The sequence below is a fragment of the Chelmon rostratus genome, chromosome 12 (assembly GCF_017976325.1).
Source record: "Chelmon rostratus isolate fCheRos1 chromosome 12, fCheRos1.pri, whole genome shotgun sequence".
NCBI lineage: Eukaryota > Metazoa > Chordata > Actinopteri > Chaetodontiformes > Chaetodontidae > Chelmon > Chelmon rostratus.
Genome location: NC_055669.1, coordinates 20,289,716 through 20,304,866, shown reverse-complemented (window position 1 = coordinate 20,304,866; position 15,151 = coordinate 20,289,716). Strand labels below are relative to the sequence as shown.

At 42.5% G+C, this 15,151-nt stretch overlaps 2 protein-coding genes across 2 annotated transcripts; one reads left to right on the top strand and one right to left on the bottom strand.

The window, feature by feature from the left end:
• Window positions 1-4,527: 4,527 nt before the first annotated feature.
• On the top strand, window positions 4,528-10,990 carry rheb (Ras homolog, mTORC1 binding). Its single transcript, XM_041949073.1, has 8 exons — window positions 4,528-4,814; window positions 5,622-5,693; window positions 7,685-7,752; window positions 7,891-7,973; window positions 8,072-8,128; window positions 8,225-8,272; window positions 8,644-8,725; window positions 10,189-10,990. The coding sequence occupies exons 1-8, from the start codon at window positions 4,763-4,765 to the stop codon at window positions 10,279-10,281; spliced, it is 555 nt and encodes a 184-aa protein (XP_041805007.1). The 5' UTR covers window positions 4,528-4,762; the 3' UTR covers window positions 10,282-10,990.
• A 1,388-nt stretch (window positions 10,991-12,378) lies between these two features.
• On the bottom strand, window positions 12,379-13,924 carry ly97.3 (lymphocyte antigen 97, tandem duplicate 3). The gene is made up of 4 exons (XM_041949908.1): window positions 13,851-13,924; window positions 13,508-13,577; window positions 12,998-13,120; window positions 12,379-12,671 (listed from the first exon to the last, which is right to left on the bottom strand). The coding sequence occupies exons 2-4, from the start codon at window positions 13,554-13,556 to the stop codon at window positions 12,553-12,555; spliced, it is 291 nt and encodes a 96-aa protein (XP_041805842.1). The 5' UTR covers window positions 13,557-13,577; window positions 13,851-13,924; the 3' UTR covers window positions 12,379-12,552.
• Between the last annotated feature and the right edge of the window lie 1,227 nt (window positions 13,925-15,151).

Genomic DNA, 15,151 nt, shown 5'->3' with positions numbered 1-15,151 from the left:
TTTTTATAATTCTTAGACCCTCAATTCAAATAAGGAAAAATTGGCCAACAAACCTCTAAGGGCAGAAAGAAACAGTCATCATTGTAGAGAGTAGAGCATTAACTTTAACAGCACAGATAGGACACTCAGTTAGGGGCTTCACTTACGCTGCATGGCTGCATATGTGATGCATGACCAGCAAATCTGTCTGGGCCTGCCTGGTTCCAGACCGCAGAGTTTCTGCCCGTGCTAATCCTGAAGCATCATGATCAGCCTGTTGATAGCTGAGCTTGCTTATCAAATGCTACATACGTGGTAATAGCGGAAAGAGTTTGCATTACAGGGTTTGCACGTTAGCAAATGAGCAGCGCAGCAGCAGGACAGCAGAGCCACACAGGGGAAGGAGCACTGGCAGCTTCAGCCTTATTGCAAAGGGTGTGTGTGTGTGTGTGTGTGTGTGTTTATGTGTTGAAGTGAGCGGAGAATGTCATGTGAGTCACAAGCAAGTGAGCTGTCTACTAGAGTTTGGTGGCGTGTCAGGTGTGGAGCAGAAACTGACAGTACAGTCTCATCACAAGTTCTGTTCATGTCAACAGACCTTGAAACAATAGGATCTGACAAGCTCTGCTCTGGAAATTAGGATGCCTGCCATCACTGCCAGCAAGCCATAAATGTTTCATGTGGTGCTGATATGGTAATCATTGGATCCCTACAATGACACCTTGTGAGAGTTGGATAACGATGGCTGTCTTTCAGGCCTGTGTGACTCTGGACACAGTCCAACAGCTGAGGCACAGCCTGAAGTGTGAATCTGCCAGTTAAAAAGTCTTTGCGCCCAAAAAAGGCAGATGAAAGTCTCGCAGATGAGCGAACTAAAGGTGCGGCTGGGTGACCTCCGGGCATCGCGCAGACATACAGACGGGTTGGCGAGAGACGCCGCGCAAAACGCATTCCTCTGCGTTAAATATGCATTCCGTTTTATGAGGTTTGCGAGTGGGCCCAGGTGCCCGCTGGTGGCACGGGCCCAGCTGGAGGATGTGGCTGACTCGCTCCGCTGGCGCTCAGGCTGGCATACTAACAGAGCCAGGGGTGCTTTCACAGCGAGTTGAAAGAGGCTGGCGCCGGCGCCACACACCCAGGGTTCAGAAACGCGAGCTCCAGCTGCATGTCCACTAGCTCGCATGGCGAAAGAAAATAGGGCCCAGAAAGTGAATTTTCAACCCCGCGACACGGCTCGTGACGGGAATATCCACCTCGTGACATTAACGATCACGCACAACGCCGCCACCTCCGACCACACCTCCCGCGGGTTGCACGCGAGATTCTTTGAGATTAATTGTTGGGGTGAAAAAAAGACATTTTCCAATCACAAGGGATGAAGCAATAAAAGGCCAACATGTCTAAAAGAGCTTATTGTATTATTTCTCTGAGGCCTGTGTAAGCCGTTTATTAAAGTGAAACAATCTTGTCAGACACCTGTTGTTCTTGCATGGGGGTATTTATTGTTGGTCTATGTCAGCACACTGTAATCCCTGGCTAGAACATGGCTGTATTACCAGTGTGACCTATTCTTGGTCATCATAATTTCCTGAGGGTGTGTGTGTGTGTGTGTGAGGGAGAGAGAGGGAGCGAGAGAGGCAGAGGAAATGACAGTGTTCATGAGCGTGAGAGTGTATTTGTGTGTGTGTGTGGAGTGATGCAGGCACCCTTCAGCCATTTCAGTTGAGCTTTTTTTTTTTGACACCCAATGTCATGCAGAACAAATCGCCTATTGCTGACACCAGTGATTTCTTGTCTCCAGCGCTGAGAAGTGTGTGTGGAGGCAAAACAGTTGGGTCTTACTGACAGGGTGTTGGACAGTTCTGTGATTAAGTAGTAATGGCCCAGGACGTGATGGGGAAACAGGGGATTTCAGTGGTCACAGGGCAAGAAAACCGCACGCCCTTGGGCCCATGAGCTATTTTTGAGAGAGTGTATAATTATTTCAAGAGTTTTCTCCCAAAACTCTCTCGACTGGCTTTTAAGCTGTGTGAAAAATCTCTAAAATTCGATTGAAAATTTTGTTTTACAGGCTGCATCCTTGGTGTTTGTTAGGCACTTAAAGGCAATTGACACATATATTAAACGTTAGCGTTGAAAAGCAAAGAGGACCATCATCATCGCACCACCTGCGCACCGCCTGTCTTGAATTCCAGCGTCTGCCTATGGGCTTAACCCACTAATTGTGGCCTGAGTTCCTATGGTATTGTTGCATGCCTGTGGTTTGGTTAAGGCCACAGTTATATTAAGACCTGTGTATTTTAACATCCATAATGGTGCACACTATCAGCTCAGATAATCAGGGATGTATGCTGGCTGATTTATGTGTGAGGTTGCTGAGGTACAGTGTTTGAGGGGGTTGTAATGCACAGATTGAGAAACAAAAAACAAAGAAGTAGAAATGAACAGTGATTGGAAGGTGATGTTTTGATGGGAATAGTGATTTGAGCACATACGAGCAGGCCTCTGGTGCCATCAGTGGGTCCTGTGTGAGATATAAATGGTGTTATGAGGACATCTAGTGGACGAGTAGGTGAACTGCTATACATCAGCCTAAAATTTAAAATAATCTAGTATTGATAATATTTGATTTGAGAATTATAGTAAATCTGTGGGCTGTATGTGTGCTATGAGATCACAGTGTCCTTACTGTACCTGCAGTTCTTTCACTCTAATATTATTCTGTTAATACTTCAATTGCCGCTCGTGCTCAAAGCAAGTCTGTAGCGATCTTGCTGTCCAGGGTCATAGTCAGGATTTTAGAAATATGGTCATGTGTTTAAACTTTCCCCATTACAGCCCTGATCTTCAAGAAATGTTGGCCAGCCTAAAAAAAGGCAGTGAATCCTTCATTTTATATGGTTATAATTTATGTATCTCCGTTGATGATGGTTTAAATGCAGATTCAAGGTCATCCTCACACTTTCAGGATTTAGTTCTATTAAAAATATTTCAAATCCCTTTATCATATTCCAAATTACTTACTTTCTTTTGCAGTAAAAAGAGACAATTTTACAGATATTTAGTCTTAATGAGATCAAAATCAGCATTCAAATCCTACCATGTGTAATTTGTGTTTAATTACAGAAAATAAAGTGCTCCTCGTGTCACTAAAACCCTCCAAATTCCCAAAAACAAGACAAAGGACCTGACCTCTGTGTCTGCTGTGGTAGCGACAGTCATGTCACAGTGATGCATTGTGGCTACATTAGATTCACTGAGCAGTTTATTGTGACCTACTCACTGGAGAGTTTCGTCTGACCTTATCACAAGTATTCAGATTGTTCATTTCGTGAGTAAAAGTCAGTGATGTAATGTAACTAAGTACATTTACTGAAATACTGCACTTAAGCTAAGCAGAAACTTGAGGTCTTTGTTCTTTGCTTAAGCATTTCCACTTTATGCTACTTTAAACTTTTATTCTACAACGCTGTCAAACAGGATAATAAGATATTCTATGTCAAACTCAATTTATGAAATATGCATTTTTCAATAGATGGAAACTACCCAGAAACATACACAGTTAAATCGGCTCTACTTGGACAACACTGCTGCTTCAGCACAAAAGAATCACAAATAAAATCAAACAACAAATATTTAAAAAAATAAAAATTAATAATATATTTTTTTAAAATAGTGTAAAAGCACAGAAGTAGGATAGGCATGCAAGCAAAAATAAATAAATAAATAGTATTTATTATACAGAATGTCTTATTCAGAGTGTTTTGATACCTTAATATATGAGTAGTATTTAAGGAGAATGTAATATGTAGTATATGTAGTGTATTAGTACTTAAGGCTAGAAAAGCAATATATAAATGTGGACCTGATTATAACCATTTTGTATGCCGTTGGTAGTTTAGATGGTTTAAATTTGTACTTTGACTTGAAATATATTCTGTTGGTAATGCATTAGGACTTTATGGAACAGAGTATTTCTACACTGTGGTACTGCCACCTTTACTTTATGGAAGTGAAGCTTGTGAGTATTTCTTTCACCATTGCCTTGAATTGTTCATGACTATTTCCATGAATGCTTTGGTTGGAATACATTTATCGTTGTAATATTTCTACAATATTACTGTGATCATTAATCATGTGTCATTGGTACTGAATCATGAGTTTATAGTGATCTTCTATTAGGCTCTGACACGGTAATCAACAATATTTTATTGGCTACATAGTGTATTTCTAGAGGTCATAACAAAATGCGTGCGTGTGTCCGTGTAAAAACCAAAATAAAAATAAAAATGTCGTCTTCATTAGCGCAGCCTGGCCACTGTTTCTGCTCCCTGACCCTGTAGGTATGAATGACACTGCACCCGACCACCCAGCACGTCACAATGCGCGTCGCAGCCAATCATATTCCAGAAAGCTCGCACTGCCGCTTGACGATCAGCCGTATCATCCAATCACAGTTTTACAACAGGCACCAACGCCCGCCTCCTCCCCGCGTGTAGCCAATTAGGACGGAGCAGTAATTACTAATTCATTACATCGCAAAGGGGAGTGACGCAGTTATTGTAGATCTATAGATGCTCCATGCTTTCTTTATATGACCCGAAATAACATTTTATTTTCAACCCGTGGACGTGAAAATCCTAATTTTTAGAACACGGACGAGGGATTCCTGCTGTCTCCTGGAGGCTGTATGTCGAATCTCTGCGCTCCTTGAATTTGGATGCCATTCCGGTTGGAGGTTGCGGTGGACCCCGAGGACTAGATGCGATAACCCGAACGAGATATGCCGCAGCCGAAATCACGAAAAATCGCCATCCTCGGGTACAGATCCGTAGGTGAGTCCCGACCCGACGACATGCCGAGGGGGGATGACACCTCAAGGGCCTCCTCGGGCGTGACGCTGGGGCTACATTTCAGCGGCCTTTCGGGTCAATTTAAATCCATTATAAGAACGGTTTACGCCTCCTATAATAGACTTAAATTATAGGGCGCAGGGTCTGACACGCTACATCTCAGAGCGCCACTGGGTGAGACGTGGCCTTGTGCTTTTTGGCGCACGAGGCCTCCCAGGATGCGCTCAGGAAAGATATTTTTACGCTAACTGGTCCCCGTCTCCTGTCAGTGACCCTAACCCTGCTTATCTGGCGCCATGCTCCGCGTGAAGGCCTGTACGACCACCGGCTTTGACGCAGTAGTGTGCGCATGTGGAGCCAGAGGGGCGCAGTTAGTGTGCGCTGAAAGGATGTTCAGGATGGCAAGATGGCACACAGATAGCGCGACTGGAGGCCCAGCCAGCATGCCAGCACTAAACCCCTGTGATATCCCCACACTTGTATTGTGTGCATGTTTGACTACTCTCATATACTAAACATCTCCCATAGTGGTACTATAGGGTTTTGCATTATGTAATAATTAATATTTGTACATTATTTCTCTTTTTCATAATGTGCATATGGTTATCAGCCATTTATCTCTCAGTTTTTGCCACCTTTACACTGAATGAGCCACGCTGCTTGATTGATGAGCACTAGTTAAGAAGCAAACCACTATCTTATAAACTTTTGACAATTTATTTCCACATTCAGAATGATTTTCTAACATTCAAAGGCTCCCTGTTAATAATATGCTTTTGTATTTTGCAGGAAAGTCCTCCTTGACAATTCAGTTCGTGGAAGGCCAGTTTGTTGACTCCTATGACCCAACAATAGAAAACAGTAAGTGGGGGATTTTGCGGTCCGTCACACCTCGATACGCGAGCAGGGTTTCCGACAGGAAACAGTTTAGTGGAAGTGGTAAACCGCTCAGATGCTGATGCATCCATTAGATGACAGCTTAAACAATAGCCACACTAAGCTACAATAGCTCTATTCAATAGCGCCTTTTTCCCCCCTCATGTTTTATTTTATAGACGTATGTATGTATTTTTTATGACTTCTGCAGTCTTCAGGCAAGGTAGCCCACCTGTGCTGGGGAGCGTGCAGTACATCTCTTTGTTGTGCACGTATGTGAGGTATAGGCTGTAATATCCTGTGACACTTCACCTGCGCTGCTCAGTGTTTTCTCCTGTGTGTCATTTCATCAGTTATTCATGAGAAAACTTGTGTTTGGTTATCAGGCTCTCGATTACACAAAGTTAAGTTACTTTAGTTCATAGAGCACAAAATCACATATTTGTCCAACAACACATGACAGTCTCTGTCTTTAGACCCTCTGTTGGTCAGTATGGCTGAAATCAACATTATAATTGTTGTTTAGCCAAAAAAAAAAAGCCTCATCACACGATGCGCTTGCTTGGTGTCTCCAACGCTTTCAGCTCCATCTTGTGGCCTTGCTCAGTGGATGAAGTCACTCAGTTGCCATGGAGATGGTTTAGTTGTTATCACATGACCTGAGTATGAAATTGTGATCACATGATAACAAGTGGTTGTATATCATGATTCTATCCAGGAGTTTTTCCAAGCGAAATATACTATAGTTCTGCAACTAACGCTTATTTTCCGGGCAGATTAATCCGCCAGTTACTTCCTCTATAAATTGTTGGTTTGTAAAATGTCGGAAAATAACAAACAATATCCGTCACGTTTTCCCAGAGTCCGTTTTGACGTCATCGTATTTTCATTTTTGTCCAAAAGTCCAAAATATTTCATTTACAAGGTTGTAAGACAGAGAAAAGCAGCACATCCACACAATTAAAAGCTCCAACCAGAGAACGATTTGCAATTTTTTTTAAAACAATTATGAAAACTGGTTGATCAGCTAATTCAGAATCCTTGTAGCGCTAATGCAGTATGACAGTAACCATTATATAACGATATTATATCATTAAGTATCTTATGTTTCACGTTTTACTCATTCAGCTTGACGTTCATCACACCAAACTTGATGATGGATGGATTGAAAGCGTAATTTTCCACTAAATGTTTGTATTTTTTTACAGGAGCATTGCATGTTGTCATCACTGTAGACATCTGAATTGTGCGTCCTTATAACTCTAGAACATGATGTCACTGAAAGAAGAAGAAGCAGAAGAAGAAGACTGAACTGTTACCCAGAGGGGTGTAATGTTCCCTCTAAACCAATGTGTCCAAACACCACACCAGCTGATTTCACCAGTTTCCACACTTTCACTTAGAAAGAAAAGAAAACTTTCTTTAGATGAACTTTGGAGAAATCAGCTGGTGTAGCGTTTGGACAGAATTAACCCTTGTGTGGCTGAGTCTTGTGGGATCAGCTTGGACGTCACTGTCTTAGAGAGGAGAGAACATACAGTAATTCATCAACCTCCTAAACACACACATTTCCAGACCCTCCAGAGATCTGAGGCTAAACTTTACCTGTAGGCTGTTTCTCTTTTTCCTGACATGTTCGCTCACATATGTGGTCTGCTATAAATAATCTCTGGGTGGTTAACATGAAGTAAAGTGTCTGCGTTATCAGCGAGATGCTGCAGGCGGTGCAATCCGTCAGTCCCGCTGCAGATGATATGACCCATCTCCAGGAAGATATTGACATTTCTGAACTCGCTGGTACCAAAATGGATCCATAACTGGGTTGTGTCTTGTATGTCTCAAGACCTGCACACTAATGAAGATACAGTCGGCTGTATAGTACTGTAAAGATACGGTGTTGTGTTATCTGTCAAGTGATATTTTGAAAGGCGATTTCTTGCTTCATTCATATTGATTAATTTCTCTTTTAACTGCAGCATTTACTAAAATGATCACAATAAATGGACAAGAGTACCATCTTCAGCTGGTAGACACAGCAGGGCAGGTATGACTGGTGGTTATTGATTTTTATGTAAATATATGTTGTTCTGATAATGTTCTTTCATAGTTTGGTGTTTTACTCCCACCTGTTCCAAACTTGTAAGCGTGCAGACTCATTTCTTCATTGTTTCTGTCCCTGCAGGATGAGTACTCTATCTTCCCACAGACCTACTCCATAGATATCAACGGTTACATTCTGGTCTATTCAGTCACATCTAATAAAAGGTATGCTTTCATTTCCCTGTTTTAAAAGCAAGCAAATATGCATTGCAGGTTCACAGTTCATGAATGCTGAAGATGGAACTTTACCCTGTTTCTTCCAGCTTTGAAGTTGTACAAGTTATCCATGAAAAACTGTTGGACATGGTGGGAAAAGTTCAGTGAGTATTTATTTTTGCTGTCCGAGGCATTGCAGGATGTATGTTGTATATCATGAATAAATGACAATGTGCTGTTGACGTTTCCCTCTAACGCAGAGTACCAATTATGCTCGTCGGAAACAAGAACGACCTACATATGGAGCGGTATGTCCTAAGACACACCTATGTTGTACATCACTGTAGATACAGGGTATACACATGGGGCATACAGTAACATTTGCCAGTTTTAGTCGTCATTTCTGTAGCATTTTGTAGGCAATATGACACATGAGCAGAAATGCAGAGCAGCTGCCCCAAAAGAAGGGAGAAACTGTTTGTACCAAGCCAGCGTAGTTTGGCTTGTGTGTGTGTTTGTGTTGCCCTGCAACTACGCTTTACTCAATGTAAGGTTGTAAGAGCAGATTTCTTATGAATTAAACCCTGTTGTGAAATATTTATGTGCTTTATTCTAACTGACTGACCAGCCTGCTCTCACTGTGTGTGTGTGTGTGTGTGTGTGTGTGTTTCTTCTTCAGAGTAATCAGTTGTGAAGAAGGAAAAGCATTAGCTGAATCCTGGAACGCTGCCTTCATGGAGTCCTCAGCTAAAGAGAACCAGGTAAGAGCCGAGGCTGCAGAGACGGATATCCAGCAGCAGGTGTTCATGTTTGATTTGGTCGTCATCAAAGCCTATTTGTCCTATCTATTAAAGCACCCAGTACCCAGTTAAAATGGCATTCTAACCTGCTCTAATGCCAACATAAAGCTAATAAAAGTTGGTATGAGTTTGACCATTAAATTGTCTGACAAAGGGCTTAATCTCATTTTAAGTTAGAATCCTGAAAGGGGAACTGCTCTGATTTCACAGATCAACTCATCATTACTCATTATGGGGAAGATCCGCAGAACAGTGCTATGATCTCTTCTGTGGCTCTGAAGGGAAATTTCCAAAAGAAATAAAAAATAATCCCGATGATGTCATCAGTGGCGGAGTCCGCCTTTCCCGCACTGACTTCTAATTGTGTAGAGAAAATGATTTGTTTGGGTGTGCTGTAAATTAAGTTGCTCTTCTTCTGGTCCATATCTGGCAGTGCTGCTGCATAATAATCGAAATACAAGTTTCTGGAATTTAAAGCTGCTCTAGTCAAAAATTTTATGCGTGTTAACAGTGGATCAAATGACTTTGTGGAATGTAAAGGAGCACAAAAGGAACACAGAGAATTATTTTCCTACTCTGCAGTTTCCCTCAGCATTTTAGGATCTTTTGGCTCATTGTTTTGGTTTAACTACCTGCAGTTTCTGTCTTCGTTCTTTCTCACCGCTCTCATCGGCGTCGTATCGAGCCACAGCAGGCAGCTGTTTTCAGTGTTTTTCTCTAAAAACCCACTCTACGCTAGCGGCACAGCTCCAAACTGCATGCAGACACGGTTAGCGATTAGCTGGCGAACACAAAGGAGCATTTGGCAGCTAAAGAAGCAGATGTTTACCTCAGGAGTCAGAGAGCAAACCACAGCTCCATCCATATTCTAATATTTGACTTGCATTCATCAAGCATGACTCCAAATTAATGCTAATGTCGTTCTGTGTCTTTTGAATGTGTAAATAAACCGCTGTTTGCTAATAAGTTTGCTATGTTAACTCAAGGGTAATGTGTCAGTGTTGTGTTTATAGCTTGTTGCGGCCAAAAATGTAATTTCATGCATGTTTAACAATGGTTCAAAAGTTTATGCACCACAACTCCAAGTTCCATCCGCTATTCCCTCATTTTTAGGGAGAGGCTAATGCAGCGCCAACATGCGCTTAAGTAAACAACAAACTCAAAACACGAGTAACAGAAATCAATTTTTAAAACCCTCTTTCCATCTTCTGCTGGATTTATTTCCCAACATAGCAAAGTTTCATATCGAGGAAGGCTGTGTGTCTGCCTCAAATCAAGTTAGCAAACAACAACACCGCCTCTGTCGTGCCCAAAGCCAGCGAGGCTCCGCTGGATGTCGTGTGCGCTGCTGGAAAATTCAAAGTGGTGTGACTGCGACATGTGACGGCGTCCTGTGTGTGTTTGTCTCGTTCTGTCTCTCTCAGACGGCCGTGGAGGTTTTCCGGAGGATGATCCTGGAAGCTGAGAAGATGGACGGTGGCGTGCAGCCAGGAAAAACGTCCTGCTCCATGATGTAGAGCCGCCCAATCAACACACAGGACACTGCACTGGGATATCCCGTTACTTGAAGGCTAGCTGCCAGTTCTCCTCCACCTCAGCTGACTCCACCCCTCCAGGGTCCTAAATATCCAATACTGTCTATTTATGGCTCTGATTCCACTGTTATTTATCAGTATTTCCCATTCCCTTTTGTCATCCTTGTTTTTCTTTGTGTGTTTGATAAAAAAAAAAAAAGAATGAGTGGTGGCTCCCTTGTCTTACATTTTCCACAATCCACCCCCCCCTCCATCTCTGTGCTCGGCACTGATGCAAAACACAGAACATCATTTGGGTGTATCAGAAAAAATGTTTTCCCGTGCTCGGTAATGATGACAGGCGAAACTAAGGCCGGATAGTAGTGGCTTCATGCATCTTAGCTTCTCATTATGCAGCTTCCATATAGGCCACGAGCCCTACTCTGTTTAAGTAACGAGATAAGAGAAATGTCATGTCTGCCGTGCATACGCTCTGAAAATGGATAAGCCAACATGGACGTTTCTTCTGATACATCACCGGCTGATTGGTCCCTCCCAATATTCAGCTCTTTTTCTACTTCATCTCCACGCAGTACCCACTTCTCTGTTCCTCAGTTTGTTTTCATAGCAGTTACTGTCAGCCAAAAAAAATCTGCATCCATTTTCTAATGTTGAAAATGTTGTACAAATGTTTTTGATTGTAATCATTAAAGCAAAAAGTGGTTATGTAAAGCGCCCTGCTTTGAGCGTGGATCATTACTTCGTCACCCGGGTGGCAGGGCAGCTTTTTCTATTCGGCACCTTTCAGAGAGAGTTCACGCTGCTTCACAGAAGGGTTGAGAAGAGGGTAATAAATACAGCAGGTACGTGACTTAAAAAGGACGACATGAATTCAGAAGGTTGCAGGATGAAAGACCGGCGTCGATAATGATCTAAGTTCTTGAGGTTCAGTATAAACCAATGGAGAACATAAGAATCTTGTCTTTTCTGCAGCTTTGTTCCACCTCTGTGTTGCATAATAACTGAATGCTGCTTTTCCATGTTGTCTATTGAACGATAAGTAGGCCACTAACAGATAACCTGAGAGGGTTCAATACAGTGATAGCCGATCAAAGATACATTTTAGTCCTGTATATTTATAAAAACAAACAGGAGTACTTTAAAGGTCCTGAAAACCTGTTTGTTTAAATGAGCTTTTTACTGTTGTGAGCGATGGGATCACACTGGAGCATGGTTTTGTTTTTTTAACTTCTGAATTTCAACATTAAAACTACCTACATAAATATTGTGTACGTCCTCTTCATGCTGCCAAAACAGCTCTGACCTGTCGGGGCATGGACATGAGGCCTCTGGGGGTGTCCTGTGGCGTCTGGCACCGACAAGTTGGCAGCAGATCCTTTGGGTCCTGTGGGTTGCGGGGTGGAGCCTCCTTGGATTGGACTTGTTCCGGCGCCTCTCAGTCGGACTGGGATCAGGGGAGTTTAGAAGCTGGGCCAGCACCTTGGACTCTTTGTGGTGTTCCTCGAGTCGATCCTGAGCAGTTTTCACAGTGTGACAGGGTGCATTGTCCTGCTGGGGGAGGCCGCTGCCGTAGAGGAATTCCGCTGCCATGAGGGGCGTGCTTGGTCTGCAGCATTGTTTGGGTGGGTGGTGCGTGTCAAAGTAACATCCACATGAATGCCAGGACCCAAGCTTCCCCACAGAACACTGCATTTATTCCCTTCACCTGTCAGTGGTTTTAATGTTTCATGTACTGTGGCAGATTGTTGTCTGTTTAATGTGATGCAGAAACAAAGTCAGAAGTCAGCACAAAACCCAGAGAACTGTTGTGGTTTGCTTTTCTCCATCTTTGTTCTGAGAGAGCTGGAAGTTGTCTGAGCACCTTTGTGAGGACACTTGAGAAAAGACCATCACAACAACCCAACCTGCTGAAAATGAAAGCACAGATGAGATTTTCTAACTCTTGTCTGAACATGAATCCAATGATTCCTGCATTTTTTACAATGATAGTAGGCGGGCACAGTTTTGGATTGAAGTGGCTGTCAAAAAGTAATAAGAAAACTCCAGAGATTTCCAGACATAAGAATGAGAACAGGCATTTCAACTTTTTTATTTGCCAGGGGAGATGTTTGACAGAGCGCATTTTGTTTTTCAGAAGACTTGAATTCATACATGCGTTCACACCTGGGAGCTGCCTGCAGCAACCGCAGTCTGCAGGAGTCATTAAGTGCCCTGCTCAAAGACACTCCACTGCATTGTCATTTTCTTAGATGTTTATATAGAGTTTTCGAAGGTGTTGCACATGTCGTCGCTGCAGCACTTCATGTTGATGTAGGCGTTCCTCTCCAGCATTTCGCAGTCTGACAGAGCCATGCACTTCTGGTATTGGCCATCTAAGAGAGTTTAAAACAAAGGAAAAGGTTGGCTTTTAACAAAAAAACATGCCCTTATTTTGCCAAATTCTCATGATTCATTAAGATCTGACAGTTATTCGACATGCAGCTGACTCTCTACTGTGTGTTACTTTGGCCAGCACTGTTTATCCACAAGAGGTCATCAGGAATATGATGCCGTTAGCCCTTTAATTCTAGTGCCATGGTGTGCATGCAAGTGTTTTTCTCCAGCAAATTTGTCCTTTAATATGACTTTGCAAAGTTGATTGTTTTTAGTTTTTTATTGATTTTTTGATTATGTCGTTTGTGCATGTTGAGGAACTCACAAGGCGCTCTGAGGAACCTGGCAGCAGCACAGGCATCCTTCTCTGGTCTGCAGGTCTCCACAGTGAGCTCACAGGTTCCTCCAGCCTTTTTAGGAACACAGCGGTGGCAGTTCAGGGCTTCACCTGAGAAGAATAAACAGCAAACACATATTTTAGTCATTGTTTTTCTCTCTGTGAGCTGATTGAATTCTGTCGTGATGTGCCTGATGGGTTTTCTGTGGGCATCTATTCTGGGAAAATGAGAATTTCCTACTTATTAGTAAGATTTGGTTCAGAATAAAGATGTTAAAAGTGTGCGTGAAGCCACAGAGGAGGTAGGTTGGTTGTTTTTTAACAGAATTACTTTCATTTCTTAAATATAACTCCCTGTAATGTGTTGCAAAATGAGCGTCTGACGTGTCTGCTGGGAGCGTGTTCCTGCGCGGTAAAGACAGGCAGAGATAGGAGATGTCCCTGTCGCACAGCAGCAGAGGTGGTGTTTACTCAGTGGAGAATCAGTGACAGACTCACCAGCTGCAATCAGCAGGACGACGGTTAAAGTCAAGATCAACAACTTCATTGTTCTGCTCAGTGCCGCAGCCTATGAGAGATAAAGCACGGATTTGATAAGACAGAACTGTGTGTACAATACTTTCAGTACTCAGATTTCGTAGCATGTCTCCCATTGACTAGTGTTTGTTTTCATTTTGTTTTAGAGGTGATTATCTCATGATATTTTCATCTATATAATAAATTATAAAATCTCTGCGCAAAAACAGGAGTATTAGCAAGCATACACAGTGATATAGAGTTTTGATATATCTTAAATGTGAAATAACTAATGGAAGAAAAGCAAAGTGTTGTGTTTACATACCTTGCTGACTTATCTGCCTCCGTTTCGGCCAGTGACTGAGGTGTGTTCATTGACTCTGCCTCTTTTTATACCTGTTCAGACTGTGTTCTGTCATGGTAACATGCTGTTTCTCTGTTAAGTCTATATGCTCAGCACCTCGTGCACCCCGGCTACACTGTGGTCAGGGGTTATCCTGCATTACGCAAGAGCTATCCACCCTTGTCCCCTACTGTATATACTGTAATTTATGAGGCTTTTGCAAATATTAATGTATGCATTTGTCACAGACTCAGATAAAGACTTATATTAGTTGGTTAAGAGGACAAGAGGATATTAGTCAAAGGTGCAGTATGTTTGCTTTCGGTGGATTATGTCTGACCAAGATGAAGCGTAGCACATTTGGCTCAGTGTTCTTTAGCCAATAAAGGCGCCAGACGTAAACTGACTCAATAAAAAGCATAAGGTCTGAATTGACTTGAACTAACACTTAATATAAAACTAATGGGAGAGAACGAAAGGCCGGCGCTCTCACCAGCTGTCAAACACTTAAAGTAAGTACATTCAAGTATTGTAGAAACGCTGCACAAAAGACCAAAATATTTCCTCTTCGGCGGAGGGGAAATATTCCCTCCACTGAATATTTTCTTTCTTTAAAAATCCTATTTAGAATACATGTACAATACGTTAATGGCTGTCTCACAGCCACAGAGTGAATGCTTTGCAAAAAATGTAAAGAATTCATTTTGAAACCCACAAGTCTCACAAAAGGTCAGCTGCTGAGCAAATGGAGTTACGTCTATTTGCAAGGTTCAAAAATCCATGTGAGTTTTAAATCTACACACCTGAGAAGAACCACTTAAGGCTTTGAATGAATATAGTGTGAATGCCAAATCCTGCACTATGTTCGAAACTCCACTTGAAAAATCCACTTGAGTGAAATAAATCTTTTTAGATTGGTGCTGCTACTGTAGACGGGGAGAAGGGAGGGGGCCACAGGTCATGAAAAACAGGTTTTATCTGTTTTGCCTCCTGCTCCACCAGCCTGGTGGTCTTTGATGTTGTGTCAGAGGGTCTCCTCCCAAAATCTGGGATGAGCACCAGAGAAACAACAACAGAGGGGGGTCCGAAAAAGGAAGGCTGGAGGGAAACCTGCTTTGGAGTTTGAGATCTGGGCTGCTCTCACCATCAGAACTCAGACATGGTGAAAAAGCTTGAAAGTGTACTGGGACCGCACCTTGTTGTTTCGCCCAGGACACAGATCTCTTGTTTTCACTTGGCCATTCATGTCCTTTCACCTCTGCCTTAACTTTCCTTCTCTGTTT

Bases quoted from the DNA above. Each gene is read 5' to 3' on its own strand.
- rheb (XM_041949073.1), top strand. From the start codon at position 4,763: ATGCCGCAGCCGAAATCACGAAAAATCGCCATCCTCGGGTACAGATCC. The intron at 8,129-8,224 runs GTGAGTATTTAT...CCTCTAACGCAG, and splicing joins GACATGGTGGGAAAAGTTCA to AGTACCAATTATGCTCGTCG. The intron at 8,726-10,188 runs GTAAGAGCCGAG...TGTCTCTCTCAG, and splicing joins CCTCAGCTAAAGAGAACCAG to ACGGCCGTGGAGGTTTTCCG.
- ly97.3 (XM_041949908.1), bottom strand. From the start codon at position 13,556: ATGAAGTTGTTGATCTTGACTTTAACCGTCGTCCTGCTGATTGCAGCT. The intron at 13,121-13,507 runs GTGAGTCTGTCA...TATTCTTCTCAG, and splicing joins CGTCCTGCTGATTGCAGCTG to GTGAAGCCCTGAACTGCCAC. The intron at 12,672-12,997 runs GTGAGTTCCTCA...AAACTCTCTTAG, and splicing joins CAGGTTCCTCAGAGCGCCTT to ATGGCCAATACCAGAAGTGC.